Raw genomic sequence first — 24,546 nt, forward strand, 5'->3', positions numbered from 1 at the left:
CCGCCGCTGCCCGCCCTTCTGCTGCTGTGCGCAGCGTGACATCTCACCCTCCGCCATGCGCCTCCTGCCCCGCCTGCCTGCTTCATTCATAAAGTGGAAGGAGCAGACAGACGGGGCAGGAGGCGCATGACGGACCTTTTGAAAGCTTGACATTTTGCAAGAAAGGCCGCCCACCCGCCAGCCCGAACCAAAGAGCCGCATCTAAGGATCAAAAGAGCCGCATGTGGCTCGCGAGCCGCGGGTTGCCGACCACTGCCCTAGGGGATTGTCCCATAGACTGAAATGGATTACCACTGCAGTTTATGGGAGTTTCATTGTATTCCTATGGAGTTCTGCAGGTCTCTCTAGGAACTACTGCTGTGATAGCTTTGATTCCTCTGATGGATCTGAGGCTATCACAAGAAATGGACGTCCCGGGAAAAGCTGCCTTAGGTGCCTTGGTCACAATTGACCACAGCATCCAAGGGGTTAAATGTCTGTTATCGGCATTATCACCGATCACAAACATTAGCTCAGAGTGTCTGCTGTGGTCTGGAGCAGGCGCCATCTTTAAAAAGACGACATGCGTCGTACAGGTCATCAACAGGTTAAGGATTACTGCAGTAACGATGACTATATTTACTGTCAGACAATTTTGTAAATTCAGGACTCTGGCTGACAACCAATATGGCCATTACAACAGTTATTACAGGGGTTTCCCAAACTCCGGAATGGAAAAGGGGATGGAACAGATGGCGAAAGGTTGAGATGAATATCCATCCTTTCCAGCAATCTAAAACAGGACTTGAATTCTATTCTGATTCTACAGTATTTCTTTATAGAGGTGAGAGCTGCAAATTCTCAGTATAGAAAATGAATTAAATTATAAAATTCTGTCTGCTTGCAGTCACCACTAGAGGGAGCTTATGAGTTTATTGAATACCCATACATTGTACTCAGTAATAGCACAGTATGCAGTAAGCTCCCACCAGAAATATGTGTAAATATGATTCAACTCCTTTCTTACTTTTTTACCGGTACTTATCAAAAAATAAATAAAAAAAAGGATACATCAACGGATTACTCACCCATACTTATCGGCAAGTTCCTTTGCTTGCCTCTCATTGACCTCTCTCTGATCTGACAGGTCCGCTTTGTTGCCAATTAATACAATATCGGGATTCTCACAGTAAGCATTTGCTTGAAGCTGACCTGAAATTAAAATTTAAAAAATTATAGTTAGAATTCAAAATTCTGCAACTTTCTAATTGCCGTGGGGCAGATTTACTAAGGGTCCATTCACACGTCCTGTTTTTTTTCATCCTGAAAAACGGTCCGTTTTTTGCGGATCCGTTGTTCCTGAAAATGTTTCCGTATGTCATCCGTTTTTTGCGGATCCGCAAAAAACGGAAACATGTATACATTTCAATAATCAAATAAAGTTGTTTGGATTTCTTTGAAAAAAAAAAAAAAAAAAAAAAAAAAATTTGTTATGTGTTTCCAGGAACGGAATCCGCAAAAAACGGATGACATACGGAATGACATCCGAATGTCATCCGTTTTTTGCGGATCCATTGACTTTGTATTGTACCAGGATCCGATTTTTCAGGACAAGAATAGGACATGTTTTATATTTAAACGGACATGCGGAACGGAACAACGGAAACGGACAGCACACATTGTGCTGTCCGATTTTTTCCAGGACCCATTGAAAATGAATGGGTCCAGATCTGGTCCTGATCTGTTCCTGAAAAAACGGAACAGATCAGGAAAGAAAAAACGGACGTGTGAATGGACCCTAATCCTGTAAATATTAATATTTTAATGGTCTAAAGGTGCACCAAATTTATCACAGTGGCTAAAAGCTGGATGATAAATTTGGTGCACGGTTCACACTACTTATTTGTGGACTCACTTTGGGCCAAAATTTCGCTGCAAACTGTCACTTTTTAAGCCACACACCCTTCCGCTAATCACGCCCTTTTAACTGTAAGCCACACCTTTTTATAGAAGGAGCTAAAAGTATCTAAAGCACATAATAAATATGGTGACGGTCATGTATGCCAGTATTTGACAATGGAGACTGAATTCCTGCATATTTAGCTTAGCAAATCTCCCCCTTTGGGTCTCAGTTACTTTAATATTAATTCATTATCTCTGCTTACTGTCAGAGACACAATCTGCTAGATCCACCTGGCAGGAGTATTGTCTCCTAAAAGCCCCTTCCCCACTGGCAGCAGCATTGTTCCCATATGTCTCACCTCTATTGGGAACTTGCAGGACAAGAATAGTAAGGCTAGAGTTGGAGCGAAAGAGCTTCTCCTGCAGTTCTGGCAGAAGCTAGAATGGAGTGGGTAAAAAGAGGTGTGACCATGACTGGTCACATGTTGCCAATGGGCACTTGGCTTCAGGCTATATAAGTAAAGCACGCAAGCGCTTCCTTTAGCCTGAATGAGGCTGTGCGGGTTAGGATTTGTGGTTAGAGATTAGTGTTTAGTCTGTTAGAGTGAGTGGGTTTAGGGTTAGAATTCAACCTAGATCACTGACCCCAGAGGGAAGACCTCCTTTTAACCACTCCATTCTAGTCGGGTAGAAGCTAGAATAGAGTGGGTAAAAGGAGGTCTGATGCCACTGGTCACATGTTGTGGATGGTCAAGTGGTACAAAGCATAAATTACACTTCCTACCTCAAGTATCAATACACTGCTGTATATATACTATATATATCTGTACCCACTGCAGCTATTATACCATATAATACATGTAGTGTGCACAGGTATATAATATATACAGCAGTGTACTGATATGTGAGGTATGAGGTGTAATAGATGCAATGTGTACAGATATATAGTGTATACAACAGTGTACTGATATGTAAAGTACAAGGTATAAAATATGCAGTGGGTACAGATTATATACATATATATATATATATATATATATATATATATATATATTTTTTTTTTTATATACACACTGAACAAAAATATAAACACAACACTTTCGGTTTTGATCCCATTTTGCATGAGCTGAACTCAAAGATCTGAAACTTTTTCTACATACACAAAAGACCCATTACTCTCAAATATCATTCACAAATCTGTCTAAGTCTGTGTTAGTTAGCACTTCTCCTTTGCTGAGATAATCCTTCCCACCTCACAGGTGTGGCATATCAAGGTGCTGATTAGACAGCATGAATATTGCACAGATGTGCCTTTGACTGCCCACAATAAAACGACACTCTGAAATGTGAAGTTTGATCACACAGCACAATGCCACAGAGGTCGCAACGCATGAGGGAGCGTGCAATTGGCATGCTGACTGCAGGAATGTCTACCAGAGCTGTTGCCTGTGCAATAAATGTTCATTTCTCTACCATAAGCCGTCTCCAAAGGCGTTTCAGAGAATTTGGCAGTACATCCAACCGGCCTCACAACCGCAGACCACGTGTAAACACACCAGCCCGGGACCTCCACATCCAGCATGTTCACCTCCATGATCGTCTGAGACCAGCCACCCGGACAGCTGTAGCAACAATCGGTTTGCATAACCAAAGAATTTCTGCACAAACTGTTAGAAACCGTCTCAGGGAAGCTCATCTGCATGCTCGTCGTCCTCATCAGGGTCTGGACCTGACTGCAGTTCATCGTCGTAACTGACTTGAGTGGGCAAATGCTCACATTTTATGGCGTCTGGCACGTTGGAGAGGCGTTCTGTTCACGGATGAGTCCCGGTTTTCACTGTTCAGGGCAGATGTCAGACAGCGTGTGTGGTGTCATGTGGGTGAGCGGTTTGCTGATGTCAACGTTGTGGATCGAGTGGCCCATGGTGGCGGTGGGGTTATGGTATGGGCAGGCATATGTTATGGACAACGAACACAGGTGCATTTTATTGATGTCATTTTGATGCACAGAGATACCGTGACGAGATCCTGAGGCCCATTGTTGTGTCATTCATACACGACCATCACCTCATGTTGCAGCATGATAATGCACGGCCCCATATTGCGAGGATCTGTACACAATTCCTGGAAGCTGAAAACATCCCAGTTCTTGCACGGCCAGCATACTCACCGGACATGTCACCCACTGAGCATGTTTGGGATGCTCTGAATCGGCGTGTACGACAGCGTGTTCCAGTTCCTGCCATTATTCTGCAATTTCGCACAACTATTGAAGAGGAGTGGCCCAACATTCCACAGGCCACAATCAACAACCTGATCAACTCTAGGCAAATGGTGGCCACACCAGATATGGCAAAACTGTGCACATTTCAGAGTGGCCTTTATTGTGGGCAGTCTAAGGCACACCTGTGCAATATTCATGCTGTCTATTCATCACCTTGATATGCCACACCTGTGAGGTGGGATGGATTATCTCGGCAAAGGAGAAGTGCTCCCTAACCCAGATTTAGACAGATTTGTGAACAATATTTTAGAGTAATGGGTCTTTTGTGTATGTAGAAAATGTTTCAGATCTTTGAGTTCAGCTCATGCAAAATGGGAGCAAAACTGAAAGTGTTGCGTTTATATTTTTGCTCAGGATATATAGATATATATATCATTGCTTGAGAAAAATCCCATTGAGAGGATTGAAACGTCGCATGTTTGGTGATTAAAATTTCCTTTACTTCTTCACGACTTGGATGTGCCGCGGAGTTCATTTTTTCTATATATATATATACACATACACACACATACAGTACAGACCAAAAGTTTGGACACACCTTCTCATTCAAAGAGTTTTCTTTATTTTCATGACTATGAAAATTGTAGATTCACACTGAAGGCATCAAAACTATAAATTAACACATGTGGAATTATATACATAACAAAAAAGTGTGAAACAACTGAAAATATGTAATTCTAGGTTCTTCCAAGTAGCCACCTTTTGCTTTGATTACTGCTTTGCACACTCTTGGCATTCTCTTGATGAGCTTCAAGAGGTAGTCACCTGAAATGGTTTTCACTTCACAGGTGTGCCCTGTCAGGTTTAATAAGTGGGATTTCTTGTCTTATAAATGGGGTTGGGACCATCAGTTGCGTTGTGGAGAAGTCAGGTGGATACACAGCTGATAGTCCTACTGAATAGACTGTTAGAATTTGTATTATGACAAGAAAAAAGCAGCTAAGTAAAGAAAAACGAGTGGCCATCATTACTTTAAGAAATGAAGGTCAGTCAGTCCGAAAAATTGGGAAAACGTTGAAAGTGTCCCCAAGTGCAGTCACAAAAACCATCAAGCGCTACAAAGAAACTGGCTCACATGCGGACCGCCCCAGGAAAGGAAGACCAAGAGTCACCTCTGCTGCGGAGGATAAGTTCATCCGAGTCACCAGCCTCAGAAATCACAGGTTAACAGCAGCTCAGATTAGAGACCAGGTCAATGCCACACAGAGTTCTAGCAGCAGACACATCTCTAGAACAACTGTTAAGAGGAGACTGTGTGAATCAGGCCTTCATGGTAGAATAGCTGCTAGGAAACCACTGCTAAGGACAGGCAACAAGCAGAAGAGACTTGTTTGGGCTAAAGAACACAAGGAATGGACATTAGACCAGTGGAAATCTGTGCTTTGGTACTGATGAGTCTAAATTTGAGATCTTTGGTTCCAACCACCGTGTCTTTGTGCGACGCAGAAAAGGTGAACGGATGGACTCTACATGCCTGGTTCCCACCGTGAAGCATGGAGGAGGAGGTGTGATGGTGTGGGGGTGCTTTGCTGGTGACACTGTTGGGGATTTATTCAAAATTGAAGGCATACTGAACCAGCATGGCTACCACAGCATCTTGCAGCGGCATGCTATTCCATCCAGGTTTGCGTTTAGTTGGACCATCATTTATTTTTCAACAGGACAATGACCCCAAACACACCTCCAGGCTGTGTAAGGGCTATTTGACCATGAAGGAGAGTGATGGGGTGCTGCGCCAGATGACCTGGCCTCCACAGTCACCGGACCTGAACCCAATCGAGATGGTTTGGGGTGAGCTGGACCGCAGAGTGAAGGCAAAAGGGCCAACAAGTGCTAAGCATCTCTGGGAACTCCTTCAAGACTGTTGGAAGACCATTTCAGGTGACTACCTCTTGAAGCTCATCAAGAGAATGCCAAGAGTGTGCAAAGCAGTAATCAAAGCAAAAGGTGGCTACTTTGAAGAACCTAGAATATGACATATTTTCAGTTGTTTCACACTTTTTTGTTATGTATATAATTCCACATGTGTTAATTCATAGTTTTGATGCCTTCAGTGTGAATCTACAATTTTCATAGTCATGAAAATAAAGAAAACTCTTTGAATGAGAAGGTGTGTCCAAACTTTTGGTCTGTACAGAGAGAGAGAGAGAGAGAGAGAGATCTACATTATGGTCACTGTGTATGAGGTACATGAGGTATTGGGGGTTGTACTTAGAGTTAGGGTTAAGGTTAGGGTTACTATTAGGGTTAGTGTTACTATTAGGGTTAGGGCACATGGCACACTCATACAGTAAAGGACTTGCGATGACATCATCGCAGGTCCTTTAGCTTTCTAAGGCTCCCAACTGCAGTAATGATGCAGGGTTCACATCATAATTGCAGTTAATATAAAGTCACTTCAGGATTCTGAGCGCCTGCTTGCAGTTTGGCGCCTAGTGCCAAGCTACGTCACTGGATCAGGCTGTTCCTCATGGTGGTGGTAGATGTGAATATTTTACACTTACTCATCCAATTCCGAACGTTCAGGAAACTCTGTTGACTTGTGAGATCAAACATTAAAAGGAAACCCATTGCATCTCTGAAGAACGCTGTAGTGAGGCTCCGAAACCTGATAGGATAAAATAGCATTTTATTAAAACATTAGCCACTTGTCAGCTTTGCTGTACAGACTTGGACAGAATGAGCAGAGTCATCTCATTATCATTAGTGGGAGGAAGAGTTAAAGAGGTATTCTGGTTGGTAAAAGTTATCCCCTATCCACAGGGGATAATTATTTACTGTAGATCATTACACATGACAGCTTCACCTGCTATGGAGCCTACCAGGAGACATGCCGTGCCACTGGCAAGGATCAACTATGCAGCTGGATGGAGTACCATGGCTAACTGGCTGCTGTGGGCACCAGTACTCTCATAATACAGGTGTCACCCCCTGTGATGGTTCCATCCATTGGGTCATTGTATTGTGATTCGAGTGGTTATAAAATATATTTTTTTACATAGAGATACATTACCTCTCCTGTCCGGCTGTGTCCCACAGCTGTAAATGCACCTTAAAGGTCTTGCCCTGTGTGCCACCTGGACCTGCATTGTTGTAAACCTGCAGATCAACACCAGAGTTAAGTAGGATTTTTTTATGTACTAGCATAAAGAACTATAAGTCCTATTTAAAAAAAGAAAAACATCTGCATACAGTGTGGACATTTAAAAAAAAAAGGATAAACTCTGATCAAGTGCTGAGGTCACTGCCTCATACTGGATCAGCACACTCTTTTACTGCTGATGTCATCTGATCTGATTGGCTGCACAGTGTTTGTTCCCCACCCACTGGATGCCATTATTCCCAAGATTGTATTGATTAGAGAGTGTTTTTCTCCAACCACAAACCCATGTCCTTGCTAACATAATTACATAAGTGGTCAGGTCACTGCTCCCACATAATCAACACACTCCTCTACTGCTGCTCTTAATATTCTCACAATCTGATTAGTAGAGGGTGGTCTATTAACATCCACTTATTCTTTATTCGTGATTTTATTGGCATTAACTAATTTATTAGATCCCCCTATTGCTAAAGCATAAGGAGGATCAGAAAGAGAACGCTAGATAGTGCTGGAGCCTGGAGGATAACCTACCTAACCGGACAAATCAACTAACTCTTTTTATCACCCTATCCTAATCTTGTCACCAACAACCTAGACCTTTGTAGAAAAATGATTACCTTCCTTCTCCACTGGAAGTATGATCATTAAGAAAAAAAAGAAAAAAAACACAGTAGCACAGCAGATATTACATTTAGCCCCTTCATTACCTGAGACCACCACGGATTTTACTAGTAACCCTGTTATCACTTTAAACCACCAGGGACTTTACCAATAACTCCTTTGCCACCCTAGTCTACCAGAAATACTAGATTTTACCAATAAACCCTTTGTCATCCTAGATCACCAGATATTTTAGAAACCTTTCACCACCCTAGACCATAAGAGATTTTACTAATAACCTCTTCGAAACTCCAAGCCAACCGACTCCTTACCAATCACACACGGCCACCAGCAATGTTACCAATAAACCCTTCACCACCCTAGACCACCAGGTTTATCATTAACCAATTTATTACACTAGACCAGTGATGGCTAACCTTGGCACTCCAGCTGTGGTAAAACTAGAACTCCCAAGATGCCCCCCTTGCTTGGCTGCTCTCAGAACTGTATAGAAATAAATGGAGCAGGCTGGGAGTCATAGTTTCACCACAGCTGGAGTGCCAAGGTTAGCCATCACTGCACTAGACTATCATACAAGTTGTTAGCAATAACTGCTTTAACACTCTAGACCACCTGGGATAAAATGCATTAACCCCTCAATCACCCTAGATAGGGGGAAATATGTGTTAACCTACCTTAGAATATTTAGCATTAAAAGCTAAGCCACCTAAAATGACCAGGAACATTCAACATTTATCCGATAGCCACCCTCAACCACCTAAGTATCAGCCTGTACCATTCTTGTATGGTTCCTGCCCCCTCTCCCTCAGATCAAATTTCTGGCTATGCCTCTTACTGTAGAGAGGAGTCAAATAGTTTCTCAGGCCATAAACCGTATAGGTGGTCCTAGCCAGAGAAGCCTGGAAGCCATTGACCTTACTTCCACTACTGATATAGCATGCATGCTCACCTTACTCAGTCGTACTTACCACTCTCTTTTCCCGGAAGTCTATTCCAACTGTGGTGATGAATTTGGGGTTGAACTTGTTGTCTGTATATCTATACAGGAAGGTGGTCTTCCCAACACCGGAATCTCCAAGGGCCAGGAGCTTAATCAGATAATCATAGTCACCATCCGTCATAGTGTACACTGCGGTGAACCTACAACACGGGAAAAAAAGGAGCTTTATTATTACTGTAAATTTTAGTAGTATATACCTGTGCCTACCCGCCTCTAGAGTAAATATGACCATGAACCATAAAGCTCAGGATGAACACACTATTACTGTTGAAATGAATGGGAAAAAATGATATGAAGAGTAATATACTGTAAGTTCTTATAGGCTATGCACACATTGGACATAAACGATAACACTTACACACAAGGGGTTACCTTGAATTAAAAAGTTAAACTAATTTTCTGAGCCCTATCTCCAGCAGGAGTGTCCTCCAACCCCCACCATTAGAGATGGGCGAATTTCATATTTTGAAATTCGTTCACACTTCGTTTGGTGGTAAAATGTGTATTGCATTATGGATTCCGTTACCACGGGCCATAGCGCAATTCTATGACGGAATGCATAATGGAATGCCTTTAGAGGCATTCCGTTATTATATAAGTCTATAGGCTGCAAAACGGATCCGTTCCGTTTTCCGTTATGCAGGGGAGGACTAAGTATAATAGTTCCCTTCACAGTTCCTGTTGGGTGGTAGTGGAATAAAAAAAAAAAATTATTAAAAAACATAAAAAATATCCTTTAGAGTCGTGTACATCTGAAATGGGGGGGCATCAGTGGTGTCGCTAGGCCAAAACATCCAGGGCCCAGGACGTCCACATTATGGCGGGGCCCAGGAGCCAATAGTTACCATCCCAGCTGTTCACTCTTATGGGCCTCATACCATCTGCGCCTGAGGCCTATAAAGCCGTGGAGCAGAGCAGGCAGTCACAAAGATTATCGCAACCGCCTGTGACAGGCCACAAGCTGCAGGTCATGCAAGCACTGCAAATATATCATCTTGTCCACCTGCGCTGGGATGTGGGCAACACAGGCCGCCTGCCAGAAGAGGGCTGCAGTGTGATTTGCAGAAGCCAGCATGAGCGGGACTCAGGGGAGTATATATTTTTCTGTCACTTTTTAGGATATATACTACTAGAGTGGTCATCAGAGGTGGCATTATAGGAGGAGGGGGAGCACATTATAACTATACAGTATTATAGAGGGCACATAACTATGCAGTAATATAGGGGGCACTTTATACCTATACAGTAATATAGGGGGCACATTATACCTATACAGTAATATAGGTGGCGCATTATACCTATACAGTAATATAGGTGGCGCATTATTAACTGAATGCAATGATGTGGAGGTGCCAACTTCTAATATTTTATTCAGAATAGAACATAAATCACGGAACAAAAGTTTAAACTGAGAAAATGTACCATTTTAAGGGAAAAATATGTTGAATCAGAATTTCATGGTGTCAACAAATCCCCAAAAAGTTGGGACAAGGCCATTTTCACCACTGTGTGGCATCTCCCCTTCTTCTTACAACACTCAACAGACGTCTGGGGACCGAGGAGACCAGTTTCTCAAGTTTAGAAATAGGAATGCTCTCCCATTCTTGTCTAATACAGGCCTCTAACTGTTCAATCGTCTTGGGCCTTCTTTGTTGCACCTTCCTCTTTATAATGCGCCAAATGTTCTCTATAGGTGAAAGATCTGGACTGCAGACTGGCCATTTCAGTACCCGGATCCTTCTCCTACGCAGCCATGATGTTGTGATTGATGCAGAATGTGGTCTGGCATTATCTTGTTGAAAAATGCAGGGTCTTCCCTGAAAGAGATGACGTCTGGATGGGAGCAGATGTTGTTCTAGAACCTGAATATATTTTTCTGCATTGATGGTGCCTTTCCAGACATGCAAGCTGCCCATGCCACACGCACTCATGCAACCCCATACCATCAGAGATGCAGGCTTCTGAACTGAGCGTTGATAACAACTTGGGTTGTCCTTGTCCTCTTTGGTCTGGATGACATGGCGTCCCAGATTTCCAAAAAGAACTTTGAATCGTGACTCGTCTGACCACAGAACAGTCTTCCATTTTGCCACACTCCATTTTAAATGATCCCTGGCCCAGTGAAAACGCCTGAGCTTGTGGATCTTGCTTAGAAATGGCTTCTTCTTTGCACTGTAGAGTTTCAGCTGGCAAGCGGCGGATGGCACGGTGGATTGTGTTCACTGACAATGGTTTCTGGAAGTATTCCTGAGCCCATTCTGTGATTTCCTTTACAGTAGCATTCCTGTTTGTGGTGCAGTGTCGTTTAAGGGCCCGGAGATCACGGGCATCCAGTATGGTTTTACGGCCTTGACCCTTACGCACAGAGATTGTTCCAGATTCTCTGAATCTTCGGATGATGTTATGCACAGTTGATGATGATAGATGCAAAGTCTTTGCAATTTTCGCTGGGTAACACCTTTCTGATATTGCTCCACTATCTTTCTGCGCAACATTGTGGGAATTGGTGATCCTCTACCCATCTTGGCTTCTGAGAGACACTGCCACTCTGAGAAGCTCTTTTTATACCCAATCATGTTGCCAATTGACCTAATTAGTGTTAATTGGTCTTCCAGCTCTTCGTTATGCTCAAATTTACTTTTTCCAGCCTCTTATTGCTACTTGTCCCAACTTTTTTGGGATTTGTTGACACCATGAAAATTTGAATCAATGTATTTTTCCTTTAAAATGATACATTTACTCGGATTAAACGTTTGATCTGTCATCTACGTTCTATTACAAATAAAATATTGACATTTGCCATCTCCACATCATTGCATTTAGTTTTTATTCACAATTTGTTTAGTGTCCCAACTATTTTGGAATCCGGTTTGTAACATAGAGGGGCACATTATACCTATACAGTAATATAGGGGGCACATTATACCTATACAGTAATATTGGGAGCACATTATACCTATACAGTAATATAGAGGGGCACATTATAACTATTATATAGAGGGGCCTATTGTCACTATAATATAGAGAGATGCATTATAACTATATTACAGAGAGGCACATCACATTATAGGGCTCATTGTAGCGGGGCACTGCAGGGGGCACTATAAGTACTGGGCCAATATAGGGGGACATTATAAGTACTCAGAACACCATAGAGAGGAGCAGTATAATTATTGAGGTCTTATTACTACTGAGGACACTTTACAGGGTCTTATTATTACTGGGGGCACTTTACAGGGTCTTATTATTACTGGGGGCACTTTACAGGGTCTTATTATTACTGGGGGCACTTTGGGGAGCTTTATCACTACTGGGGACATTATAAGACATTATTAATACGTGGGGCACTGGGGGGGGGGGGGGAGCGCATTATTGTAGGGCACAATATATAAGGCACTTCTACTAGCCGGCTTCTCTCAGGAAGCATCATCATTGTAGGGGGGCACTATTAGTAATGAGGACACTCTGGGAAAGGATTGCAGTTGGTGGGACTTTTGGGTGCACTTTTAGCCTGGGGGGACTATCTGTATGGTACGGTTATTTCATAAGTATAGTATTTGGGGGTATTGGGGAACACATTGGGCACAGTATTAGGGGTAACAGAATAACACTGTTTGGGCACCAGGAGTATGTAATGCTTCATTTCACCTGTGGTGGCGCTGCAGAGAAATTGAACACTTACTGCCAGGTTTAGTAACTGATCACTGCTGATCACTGTGGTTCCTAGCAGGAGGACACTTTCTGGCCTGCCCATTTTCAAGGAACATTTCTTACAAGTTGGGATATTCTAAAGCGGAGATCCCCTTAAATAAAAATGTATTTTAAATGCTGGTTGTGAGATATTGCTTTGTTAATGTGAATTGATGTCTACAGATCACCGTGGATGATTTATTTTCTTAGGGTTTGCATGAGATTTTTTTTTTCTTCATGATGTTTCCAGGAGGAATAGGCCGCGCCAGCTCTGCAGAACAGCTGCAGGACAAGGACGAGGTATATTGATGACTCACTCCATTCAGGTCCATTGCTCTCCATAGACAGTTCTATCCTCATTACAAGAGGATTCTATGAATCTCCACAGAGACAGGGCGCATTTACTTACGACAGCCGGCTGTCACACCATGCCTCTCACATGCCTATAAACAAACCCGAACGGCAATTAATATTTATACTAATTAACGACTTTCATACACAGGAAATGAGACTCATTTATCAAAATCTCTAATTTTTCCGCCGATCATTTCCACTTGAGGCGGAATCCGTTTTCTCTGGTCTCATTCACCTACATCTCATGACCATTAGAGAGAATTAAAATAATCATAATTGACCGTGACTACCTAGAAAAGCTGTCCGACAACCTAGAAGGACGTCCATTCTAGCTCCCAATAGGGTTGTCAGCCAGCTTTCCCAGAGTGCTACATGAGCAAACACCAAATGATGGCAGTTAGGGAATGAACTAGGCAAATCTGAAATTCAGGATGATAGGAACGTTGGGCGACACCCTTGTAATGAAAGCCCTGTTGGTTGTCAGACATTTATCCAAGTAAAGGATAGGGTTAAGAAATTGCTAGGCTGATGTGCTGTATTATAGGCCCCACTGATATCAGTAAAAGCTGTAGAAACATCCATGCAATTAGCTCTCTGTGGTGCCCACTGACAGCAAGAATGTTATCATATGTGTCTAAGGGATCCCTGTATCAAATCAGACTGCATCCTGTATATAGAACTGTGATCAAAAAAGGTTTTGGACCTAAGAAAAATACATATATAAATATGTAGATAAAAATATATATCTTATATGCATCTCTCTCTTCTATCTATCTAATATCTATTACATTATCTATTTATCTAATATATATCTTCCATCTGTCTATCTCAGGCATCCTCAACCTGCGGCCCTCCAGCTGTTGTAAAACTACAACTCCCACAATGCCCTGCTGTAGGCTGATACCTGTAGGCTGTTCGGGCATGCTGGGAGTTGTAGTTTTGCAACAGCTGGAGGGCCGCAGTTTGAGGATGCCTGGTCTATCTCATATCAATCTCAAATCTCATATCAATCTCAAATCTCATATCTATCTCATATCTATCTCATATCAATCTCATATCAATCTCATATCTATCTATCTATCTATCTATCTATCTCATATCAATCTGTCTATCTATCTCATATCAATCTCATATCTATCTATCAATCTATCATCTATTTATCTAATATCTGTTTATCTATGTCTCTCTATCTGTGTCTCTCTAGCTTTATATCCATTATTTAACTAATATCTGTCTAATATCTATCTATTCCATTATCTATCTAATCTAATATATCTCTCCTGTCTATATAATATCCATCTCCTATCTTTTATTTTTTTTATTTTTTATGTTTTATTATTTTTCTTACCATTCACAATACAAAATTTAAAACACAGTTTGGCAATACAAAATCTGAGCACATCAATAAGCCATCTGCAAGAACAACCATTACAATACACTATAGACCATTATATACAAAAACAATACAAAAAGAGTAAATAATCCGTTCTACTTAGGGGGGCTCCCAGACTCCCCTCTAAGCAGCACATTGCTTGTACTCAGACCTCACATTGTCTATTCAATTAATCCCCAACCTTAATTCAACCACCCTCTACCTATCTATCTCCTATCTAATATCTGTCTCCTCTATCTCATATCTATCCATCACCCCCACCCTCCCTGCCCTCTAGGGCCTCATTCACTAAAAGTGTTCTTTAGGATCCCGCGAGTCGATAAAACAAAGTGTGGAATGTATATTCACAAGTATCCGAGAAAACCGGCCGAGCGAGTTCAGCAGGTGCCGGGGCCGGCATAACCTGACTGATATAATGTAGGAATGTCATCTGCACTGTCACATAGCATAGACCTGGGAGAAACCCGGACTTTAGTTATAAAAACTTTACACAAAGTGCAAATGTAAAGCGACATTACACCTTATATTATGGAACTGCAATCGGAGCAATTCCCCCACAGAATGCTATTATTACAGTTGCTCCTCATACACATGGGGCTGATTCCATTAGTAATGTCACCGCAGATGATGATGCCACATGACGAGACGTACTGCCCTACAGAAGGTGGAAGGGTATTGATCGCAGTATTGATCTTGGCATCTACATGGTTATTATTAGGGATAAGCGAATTTTGAAATTCGTTTTCGGTTCGGGTTGTGGTATAATGTAAATTGCTTTATGGATTCGGTTACCACGGACCAGAACGCAAATACATGACGGAATGCCTTTAGAGGATTTTCGTTATTCATTCCATCATAACAGAAGTCTATGGCCTGCATAACGGATCCGTCCCTATTTCCGTTATGCATTCCGTCATGGTATTGCGTTACGGAATCTATAACGCCATTTACATTATACCACAACCCGAACCGAAAACGAATGTCAAAATATGAAATTCGCTCATAAATAGTTATTATGATTGGAGACAAAACTTTTGGGGCGGTTCGGCAGTCGGGATTCCAGTGTGCACAGTGCTGTAATCTTCTTCTGCAATGCCACCATCCCCTCAATGCTGCTATATGGCGATTATTAAGGGCTTGCCATAATGCTAAGTGATAAAGGTCTTACTGTCACAGCCAACACTAGGGGGAGCTCCAATTAAACGCAATTATTTGGATAACAGAACTTTGAAGCCCTCATAATGGTAAGGTTTCTAGGCTCGAATGGTCAGTCATCCCTTGGCTGGGGCGGTGTACTACATGTAACCACACAAACGCACATCTCGCTGACACACTGTATTGGCTTCTCAGCGGTTACGAGTCCAATCATTTATTGGAATATCAGCTTACATACACAACATCCCTGTAATTGATCATCTCTTAGGGATAATAATTCAGCCACCTGCCCGCAGTTACAGGGAATCCGATAAATCCGCCACCGCTATATATCACTGTAATCAATGCAGGACGTTATTACGCAGCCCTCGTTACGGCTCTGCGGCCCCCTCATTACAGAGAACGGTGCTGGATACAGTTTATCTATGTCTATCTAATCATAGGACCATGACAGCTGTAGTCAGCTCACAGAGGTGCACAACCCCCAGCCCATATGCTGCCTGTAGGGCTGTTCTGTACGCCCATACCCCCTACCCATCAGGGCACTGATATTCTTGTGTTCAGAAGGGGAAAAAAAAAGTGCAGTCAAATGATGATGGCTTCATTTTGTGTTCTCTAAACTGCAAGACCTTGCAGATGCCTGTAAGCCAACACAGGGTTAAAAAAGTACTAAATGGGGCACTATGACTGATCGCACCAGTCGGGGGCACTATGACTGATCGCACCAGTCGGGGGCACTATGACTGATCGCACCAGTCGGGGGCACTGTGGCTGATAGCACCAGTCGGGGGCACTGTGGCTGATAGCACCAGTCGGGGGCACTGTGGCTGATCGCACCAGTCGGGGGCACTGTGGCTGATAGCACCAGTCGGGGGCACTGTGGCTGATAGCACCAGTCGGGGGCACTGTGGCTGATAGCACCAGTCGGGGGCACTGTGGCTGATAGCACCAGTCGGGGGCACTGTGGCTGATAGCACCAGTCGGGGGCACTGTGGCTGATAGCACCAGTCGGGGGCACTGTGGCTGATAGCACCAGTCGGGGGCACTGTGGCTCAAATCATCAGTTGAAGACAGTGGCGTAGCTAGAAATGACTGGGCCCCACAGCAAATTTTTGAATGGGGCCCCCTCCCCCAGTAATTTTTTGCAACCCCTTCCTTTGATGCCAACCCCATTCCTGTGGCTAGTAAAGATCGCTCTCTCAGACCAGGCCCCAAAGCTGTTCCATCCGTTTTCTACACTGTCTATACTGTCACTGTATATCATTTAATTGTGTAATACTTTTGAGGGGGCCCTGACCAAATCCTTTAGTCCTCCTCTTCCTGGATGGGCCCCCTTCTGAGTCAGGGCCCCAAAGCAGCCGCTTCCCCTGCTTCCCCTATAGTTATGCCCCTGGTTGAAGACATTGTGGCTGATAGCACCAGTCGGGGGCACTGTGGCTTATAGCATTAGTTAGTGTGACATTATAAGTGACATTCTGGCAGGCACTGTGGCTGATAGCACCAGTTGGGGGCACTGTGGCTGATAGCACCAGTTGGGGGCACTGTGGCTGATAGCACCAGTTGGGGGCCCTCTTATATTGCGTACCAGGTGTAGGAATGCCGAGTGGTATGTTGCGGCCTAAAATGTCTCTTTATGTGTGTCACGGTGCTCCTACCTGGATACGGCTGGACCCCAGGCTTTGACTCTGAAGCAATAAATAGGGGGAATAATTGAGGGATAAAAGAATAACTGGAGGCCAGACCTTGAGATGAAGTTCAATAGCATTTTTACTTAAATAAACATTTCTCCAAACAGGTTACAGGCTTTGTCTTGGTTCCAGCAGGCTTTAGCATTAAACTGGCAGGCAAACTCCACTCTGCTATATCTGTTTCTCTCTGACTCTGCTGTACTGACAGTCTGGCTGTATAACTCAGCTTCTTCTGTATGCTGCACTTCACTTTGTAGTCTGACTCTAGGTTATATCAGGGAACTTTCCTCCTGGCTTCTGAGGCTTCAAGCTTTGGCCTCCATGGACAGCAGAGCTTAGGGTGCTCTGGCTGGTGTGGGCATCTCCAGCAGAGATGTGCCCCTACATACCCTTCCCCTAGCTGGGGGTAAACCAGACTGAAGCTAACTGGTCCCCACCCTTCCTGCAGGAAATAGGGCTAGCCCACTTCTCCTACAGATGGGGGTTAGAATGCCACCTGCTGGTGAACCAGGCACATTACATGACCAGTTACATGACATTAGAAATGCACAGTGTAGAGGACCTGGAAATAAATGCCTAAGATGACATGAGGTTAGACCAATAAAGACAGTAGCAAGGTGCAGAAATGGTAACACCACTCTGGGGTGTTACAAATGTTAAACTCATGTCTAAACACGTGAGTGACATGTAAAACGCTGTACCTTTTGTGCCACTGCCTATTACTGGAGCATATTATAAAGGCGTCGGCGATGCCAATGAGCCCAAGGGAAGCAGACGGAAATGAGCTGAATCAGCAGCATCATTTCTATATCTGAAAGTAGAGGTTTACACGATATGAGCAACCAGATCAACAGGATTTCTGCTGATATATTTTTATTTCCAATACAAATCCTTCTACAGGTTCTTTGTACATTGTATTCCCTGATAATTATTATAGTGCACTTTATATTCTACCAACTGCAGGGGTCACTATAGAGACTGCAATATATACATAGGGTTAATGGGGGGTCGAGATCTTTCAATAAGCAGTGACAGTAAGAAAGATGATCTACATGTTGATCAGCGCTCATTTAAAGTGCCTTTCATATTTCCTGATGCAATGTGAAAACGGGACAAACGATCGTTGTTACGATGATTCATCACCCATTCACTCTGAATGTCTGTCGTCATCAGGGCATCCCTTGTGTACACAGGGCGATGTGCGACACGGTCACCCCATAAACAATAGTTTTGCTCATCTGTCAGGGGATCAGCGGCAATGGGTGTTTGTAGAATTGGTCCTATCCTCCACCGGTCTAAAAGGGCCCAAATTTTTGGCTAAAAAAACAATCCTACCTGGCCACCCTCAAATGTTTAGATAAGCCGAGGTATGTTCTCCAAAGGTTCAGCTTATTGCAATGTCAACTTGTGGAGATCCAGCTAGTAAGGCAATGCTCCCTGGGAAAAATATGCAAATAAAAAAAAATATATATATAAAAAAAAAAAAGCTTTCGTACAGAAGAGAGAAAACGGTCTTTCCGAGCCGCCTACAGCGAGCTACCCTGTAAGTGCAGCATGCTAAGACCTCAGAGGGGATCCTACAGGGAAAATCTGCAAAATTTGACAGTACATTACATGTAGCGTTGAGCGAAGCGAGCTATGGACGCTTCATCCGAAGTCGCTTTGTTCAAAACTTCGGAATAATACTGTACGGAGATCAGTCTCCGTACAGTGTTAGAATGTATGGGCTTCGATGAGCAGAAGTTAGTTATTCACAAAGTCGCGCGTGTCTTGGTTGAATAACTTCGGTAGTTGATTTTTAAAGTGGAAAACCACTGTAAGACTTGAAACCGAACTCGGCTTCAGTTCCGACTAGTACCTCCTTTCCATTTATTTTTTATTTTTTCCCTGCAAGGTGGGGGGGGGGGGGGGGATAGGTGGGGAGGGTTGCGGATGATCTTATTAGTCTGGTTTTTCTATGTTATTGTAATTGGTGAAGGATGTAAAGCTACATCTGAGCATTGGAGTATCTCTAGGAATGCTGGAGGATGGCGGGACCTTCCGACATTAAGATGTTGTGTGTGTTTGCCGTATTAGACTGTTGATGTCGGGTAAATTCCCGCTCTCCTCTCAGCAAGTGAGATTTCCATTTTTGTAATATCCCCATTTTGTATTATCCCCATAAGCATGGGTATTTGTATGAAATTATTATTAACCATGTTTATAAATTAGAAACCTACGGAAAAAAATAAAAATAAAATCAACCACCGAAGTTATTCAACAAAGTCACGCGCGACTTTGCGAATAACTAACTTCTGCTCATCGAAGCCCATACATTCTAACACTGTACGGAGACGGATCTCCGTACAGTATTATTCCGAAGTTTTAAACGAAGCGACTACGGATGAAGCGTCCTAAGCTCGCTTTGCTCGATGCTAATTACATGAAATAGGATTTTAAAACTTAATGAAGCAGAAGAAAATTGTGCAAAGTACAGGGAATGCCGCAGATGTTCAATCACACAGCACGGCAATGCGCAGCAAATCCTGCATGGAAAGCATATAGATTTCGCTGTGGTTCCGCCAATACCGCTGCTCGTTAGGAAGTCTTTTGCGCACAACATTTCTAGGCGAGAACATTAACATATATCCATCACACACTGGACTCTTTGTACATAAGTATGGATGAATAGTGCACCGGAGGGCAGTAAGTCATCTCACATGCTAGCACAGGATAATGTTATGTAAGAGCTAGAACTAAACGCACGTCTTAAAAACCTACACTTGGCACTATAGTAAAATCTATTGCTCTCTGGGATGTGCTGACTAACCTCCTTTTCTTTGCAGATTTACAGCGCTGGAGGTGTGGCACTGCTGATTAGCCCGTCTGCCCCATAGGCTGATTATAATTAGTTTCAGTATAAAGCTGTGGCCGGCTCTCACCACATTCATTGTAGGCCGTCTGGCACAACGAAAGGTATGGAGTGGGCTCGGCATGCATGTTGGTACCTGCATCCTTTGGAAGCAAAGGCAGACATGGACCCAGCATGCATGTGGAACCAACACTTCCTGAATTTTATGACGGTCATTATAGCGCATAACAGGGAGCATTTACTGTTAGGTTCCCGTCTTACAGAGATCGCCTTGACGTTTGGCAGACGGGCTCAAATGGTTTCGTACAAAATGCATTTGCCAAGCATCTCACTTTATAAATATAAGCGTAGCATTAGCACTATAATATTTTTTGTGACTATGGCATTATTGTACTTTATCTGGTTTGCAGAGCGCTGTTGCATTGTCCTTTTTTTTTTCTATGTTTCTAGCCATGGCAGCGTTCACCTGCGCATTGGGATGTGCTGACTAACCCCCCTTTCTTTTCAGATTTACAGCGCTGGAGGTGTGGCACTCCTAGCGAGTCGTGCACTGCTGATTAGCCTGTCTGCCCCTATAGGCTGATTTTAATTTGTTTCAGTATTAAGTTATGGCCTGCTTTCACTACATTTATTGTAGGCCGTCTGGCACAAGGAAAGGTATGGAGTGGGCTTGGCATACATGTTGGTACCTGTATCCCTTGGAAGTAATGGAGGCCATTATGGCACCAAAAATGGTAAAGGGCAGAGTGGATCCAGCATGCATGTGGAACCAACACTTCCTGAATTTTATGGCGGTCATTATGGCGCATAACAGGTAGCATTATGGCGCATAACAGGTAGCATTTAGTGTTAGATTCCCATCTTACAGAGATCGCCTTGACGTTTGGCAGACGGGCTCAAATGGTTTTGTACAAAATGCATTTGCCAAGCATCTCACTTTATAAATAAGCGTAGCATTAGCTTTATAATACTTTTTGTGACTATGGCATTATTGTACTTAATCTGGATTGCAGAGTGCTGTTGCATTGTCCTTTTTTTTCTATGCTCTGTGTCATCAGCCATTTCAGGCTAAATCAAAGTAGAAAGGTCCCTATCGTAGTTGGACTTGCCCATCAGAGTACCAGGCCCTGAGGATAATTTCCTCTGGTGGGCCCAAGAAACCCCAGTCCGACCTTGGTCCCCATCATGTATGATCACTGCCTTATGTCACACAGCTGCAGTTCTTCAGAGACCTGCACATCTAATCCCCATGCAGGAGCCTACGTTAAAGGGCAAATAATTGAAACAAAATGTATTACATAAGGGTGCATTCACATGACAGTAGAAAAAAGCAGCCTTTAAAAACTGATATCCTGTCAGTTTTTGCATCCATTTTCTGTCCGTCTATCCATTTTTAACAGTCATTTTGCATTCCTTTTTAGTGGCCATAATAATACAAAATGCCCACACAGCGTTTTCTGGACATCCAATGGCCCCCATAGTGCGCCTAGTATAAATAATGCCCCCCTTAGTGCCTCCAGTATTTATAATGCCCCCTATAGTGCCCTCCAGTATAAATAACATCCCCTTAGTGCCTCCAGTATCTATATTGCCCCCCATAGTGCCCTCCAGTATAAATAATGCCCCCTTAGTGCCTACAGTATCTATAATGGCCCCCATAGTGCCCCCCAGTATAAATAATGCCCCTTTAGTGCCTACAGTATCTATAATGACCCCCATAGTGCCCCCACTATAAATAACGTTCCGTTAGTGCCTTCAGTATCTATAATGCCCCCCATAGTGCCCTCCAGTATAAATAATGCCCCCTTAGTACCTACATGATCCATAATGGCCCCCATAGTGCCCCCCCAGTATAAATAATGTCCCCTTACTGCCTCCAGTATCTATAATACACTCCATAGTGCCCCCACTAAAAATAATGCCCCCTTAGTGCCTCCAGTATCTATAATATGCTCCATACTCCGCCCAAGTATGAATTATGGCCCTATAGTGACCCCAGTATAAATATTGGCCCCATAGTGCCCCCAGAATAAATAATGGCCCCATAGTGCCCCCAGAATAAATAATGGCCCCCTAGTTCTTCCAGTATCTATAATTCCCCCTATAGTGCCCTCCAGTATGAATAATTAGTGCCTACAGTATCTATAATGGCCCTCTAGAGCCCCCCAGTATATCCTATAGTGCCCTCAGTACAAATAATGCCCCCCTTAGTGCTTCCAGTATCTATAATGGGCTCCGTACTACCCCCCAGTATAAAAAATGCCCGCTCTTAGTGCTTCAGCAATTGCATGTGCAGGAACACTCGCTCGGCAATGGAGTCAGTAGGACGTTATGCTCCCAGCATGATCATGTGATGGACCCATTGATTTCAATGGGGTCCATCTGGCCGTGAAAATGGCCCAAAATAGGACAGGTAATTTTTTTTTTATGGCCACAATTTACTGCCCCATAGACTTGAATTGGTTCTTAAAACAACACAGCCAATTATAATCACTGTTGTGTGAATTTATCCTTGTACCATGATTGTATTTCTTCTAGCATAGCCTGTGCTGACCATATCTTCAGCAGGGCAGAGTGTGAGGCGCTGATTAATATTTGCATTGGTTTCTGCCTCTCTGTAAATGCCACATCTATTCTTGGAAATTTCTGATGTTTAATATCAGGGATTGACGAGAACACACCCAGAGCTAAGTGGATCAGACAAGGATGGGTGTATGCACCAAGAGATGGGAGGGGACCGACACCGTTCTAATAAGAAGGAGAGGGCAGCCTGGAAAGAGGCGGCCAGGGCAAACTGGGTCTTCTAGTTCCATAGAAGATGAAGTACCTACTCCTTACACACTGCAAGGAGAGGAACATGTGAGCTGTAGGGGCCATGATGTTTACTCAGGGCAATGACCTGAGGTACAGAGGTGGCAGACCCCATAATGACAAGCAGAGAGCCCCCTGTGATAGTTCTGCAATGCCCCATGAATAGTGACAGAATTCCATGATAAAAAAGTAGTATACAAACCACCGCTAGGGGTAGTTTACTTAAAGCAGATTTATTATTATGTTCAATGGGAGCTGTATAGAAGCATGCAGTGAGCTCCACCTAGTGGTGGCTGTAGGCAGTCAGAATTTTATCAACTAAAGGGAGTCTGTCACCAGGAAATTGATAAACCAGGCAAAATGCCTTGTAGGGATAGTTCAGATGAATGTAATGATACCTTTCACTTAGTTTACTTTTAACCCATACTCAAATGGGCCGTTGAGTGTTCAGAGGGTGGAATGCACAGACGGTGGTCCTAACGCCTCCCCCTTTCTCAGCCAGCCCCTCCTTTCTTCTTCTTGAGTGATAGGACCAGGTTCCTGCATAGTTATCTCACCTGGCCTCCCTTGGTTTCACAGTGCATTAGCGGCCACCTGCAGCCACCAACAGGGGGAGCTCACTGCATAGAGATTTATACAGCTCCCACTGAGTTCAATACATGCTGCTTGTTTTAGTTTCTTTGTTACAGCGTTCACTGTACAGGATAACGTAAATGATAGTTGTGAGTGCGGGTCGTTACAGATGCAGTGAGGAGATTTTATTTTTGCAATTTTTTCCATTAAAAGTGTTTTGTTTTTCTCAATGGAAAAAAGTTATTTTTGTTTTTTTCTTGGAATTTTTTATTTCATAATTTTTATAATTTTTTTTAAAAGTGAACTCCTAATATGTGATATTTTTGATCGCTTCTTAACTACATTGCATTGTTTATGCAGTGCAATGTATTTTACTGTCAGTGCTATACTGACATCCACCAGCAGGCAGTTTCAGAGAGGCACGGCCTGTAGGACACGCTGGACGCAGGGCTAGGGGCTTCAATAGGCTGCAGCCTGCGTACAGAGACATCAGCACCTCACAATCTCCTTTGTGGGATGCCGATGGGAGACAGAGGGAGTCCGCTCCCTCTGTAACTGCTTATATGCTGCAGGTGCTATTGCCTGTGGCATCTAAGAGGTTAAATTGCCCTGATTGGCACTTCTGCCAGTGTGGGCTGTTAGAGTAGGAGTAGGAGCCAAGCCCCCGCTGAACATCAGTTGTGTGGTGAGGACTAGCCAGTGTTGGCAGGAGGATAACAAGGACAATAGCAGTCAGATCATGCCAGCTATAAATATCATGTAGGTGTTTAATGTGATCAAACCAAAGATGATACAAGAAGGAGAATAACAATATCTATATATCCAAGATAGAGAAACATGTAAGATAAATCTCATATGTATCCATTCCCTATCTATCTATTTAATATCCATCTCTCTAATATCTATCGATCACATATCTATTTATCTATATATCTCATATCTATCTATCTATATATCTCATATCTATCTATCTATCTATCTATCTATCTATCTATCTATCTAAAACACTAAACAAGAATGGATTCCATGGGAGGATACCACAGAGGAAGCCACTGCTGTCCCATAAAAACATTGCTGCATGTATACAGTTTGCACAAGAGCACCTGGATGTTCCACAGCAGTACTGGCAAAACATTCTGTGG

General features: G+C 43.2%; 1 protein-coding gene across 2 annotated transcripts in view; it reads right to left on the reverse strand.

Moving 5' to 3' along the window:
• The window catches only part of RAB27B (RAB27B, member RAS oncogene family), a 110,658-nt gene that overhangs the window by 3,249 nt on the left and 82,863 nt on the right, over nucleotides 1-24,546 (reverse strand). For both annotated transcript variants that reach the window (XM_044276377.1, XM_044276376.1), the window contains exons 2-5: nucleotides 8,858-9,029; nucleotides 7,179-7,264; nucleotides 6,670-6,773; nucleotides 1,068-1,191 (exon numbers count right to left, since the gene is read on the reverse strand). In XM_044276377.1, coding sequence (XP_044132312.1) covers nucleotides 1,068-1,191; nucleotides 6,670-6,773; nucleotides 7,179-7,264; nucleotides 8,858-9,010 — 467 coding nt within the window. In that variant the 5' untranslated portion in view covers nucleotides 9,011-9,029. The remainder of the gene's footprint in view (nucleotides 1-1,067; nucleotides 1,192-6,669; nucleotides 6,774-7,178; nucleotides 7,265-8,857; nucleotides 9,030-24,546) is intronic.

This window comes from Bufo gargarizans, chromosome 1 (assembly GCF_014858855.1).
Source record: "Bufo gargarizans isolate SCDJY-AF-19 chromosome 1, ASM1485885v1, whole genome shotgun sequence".
Lineage (NCBI taxonomy): Eukaryota > Metazoa > Chordata > Amphibia > Anura > Bufonidae > Bufo > Bufo gargarizans.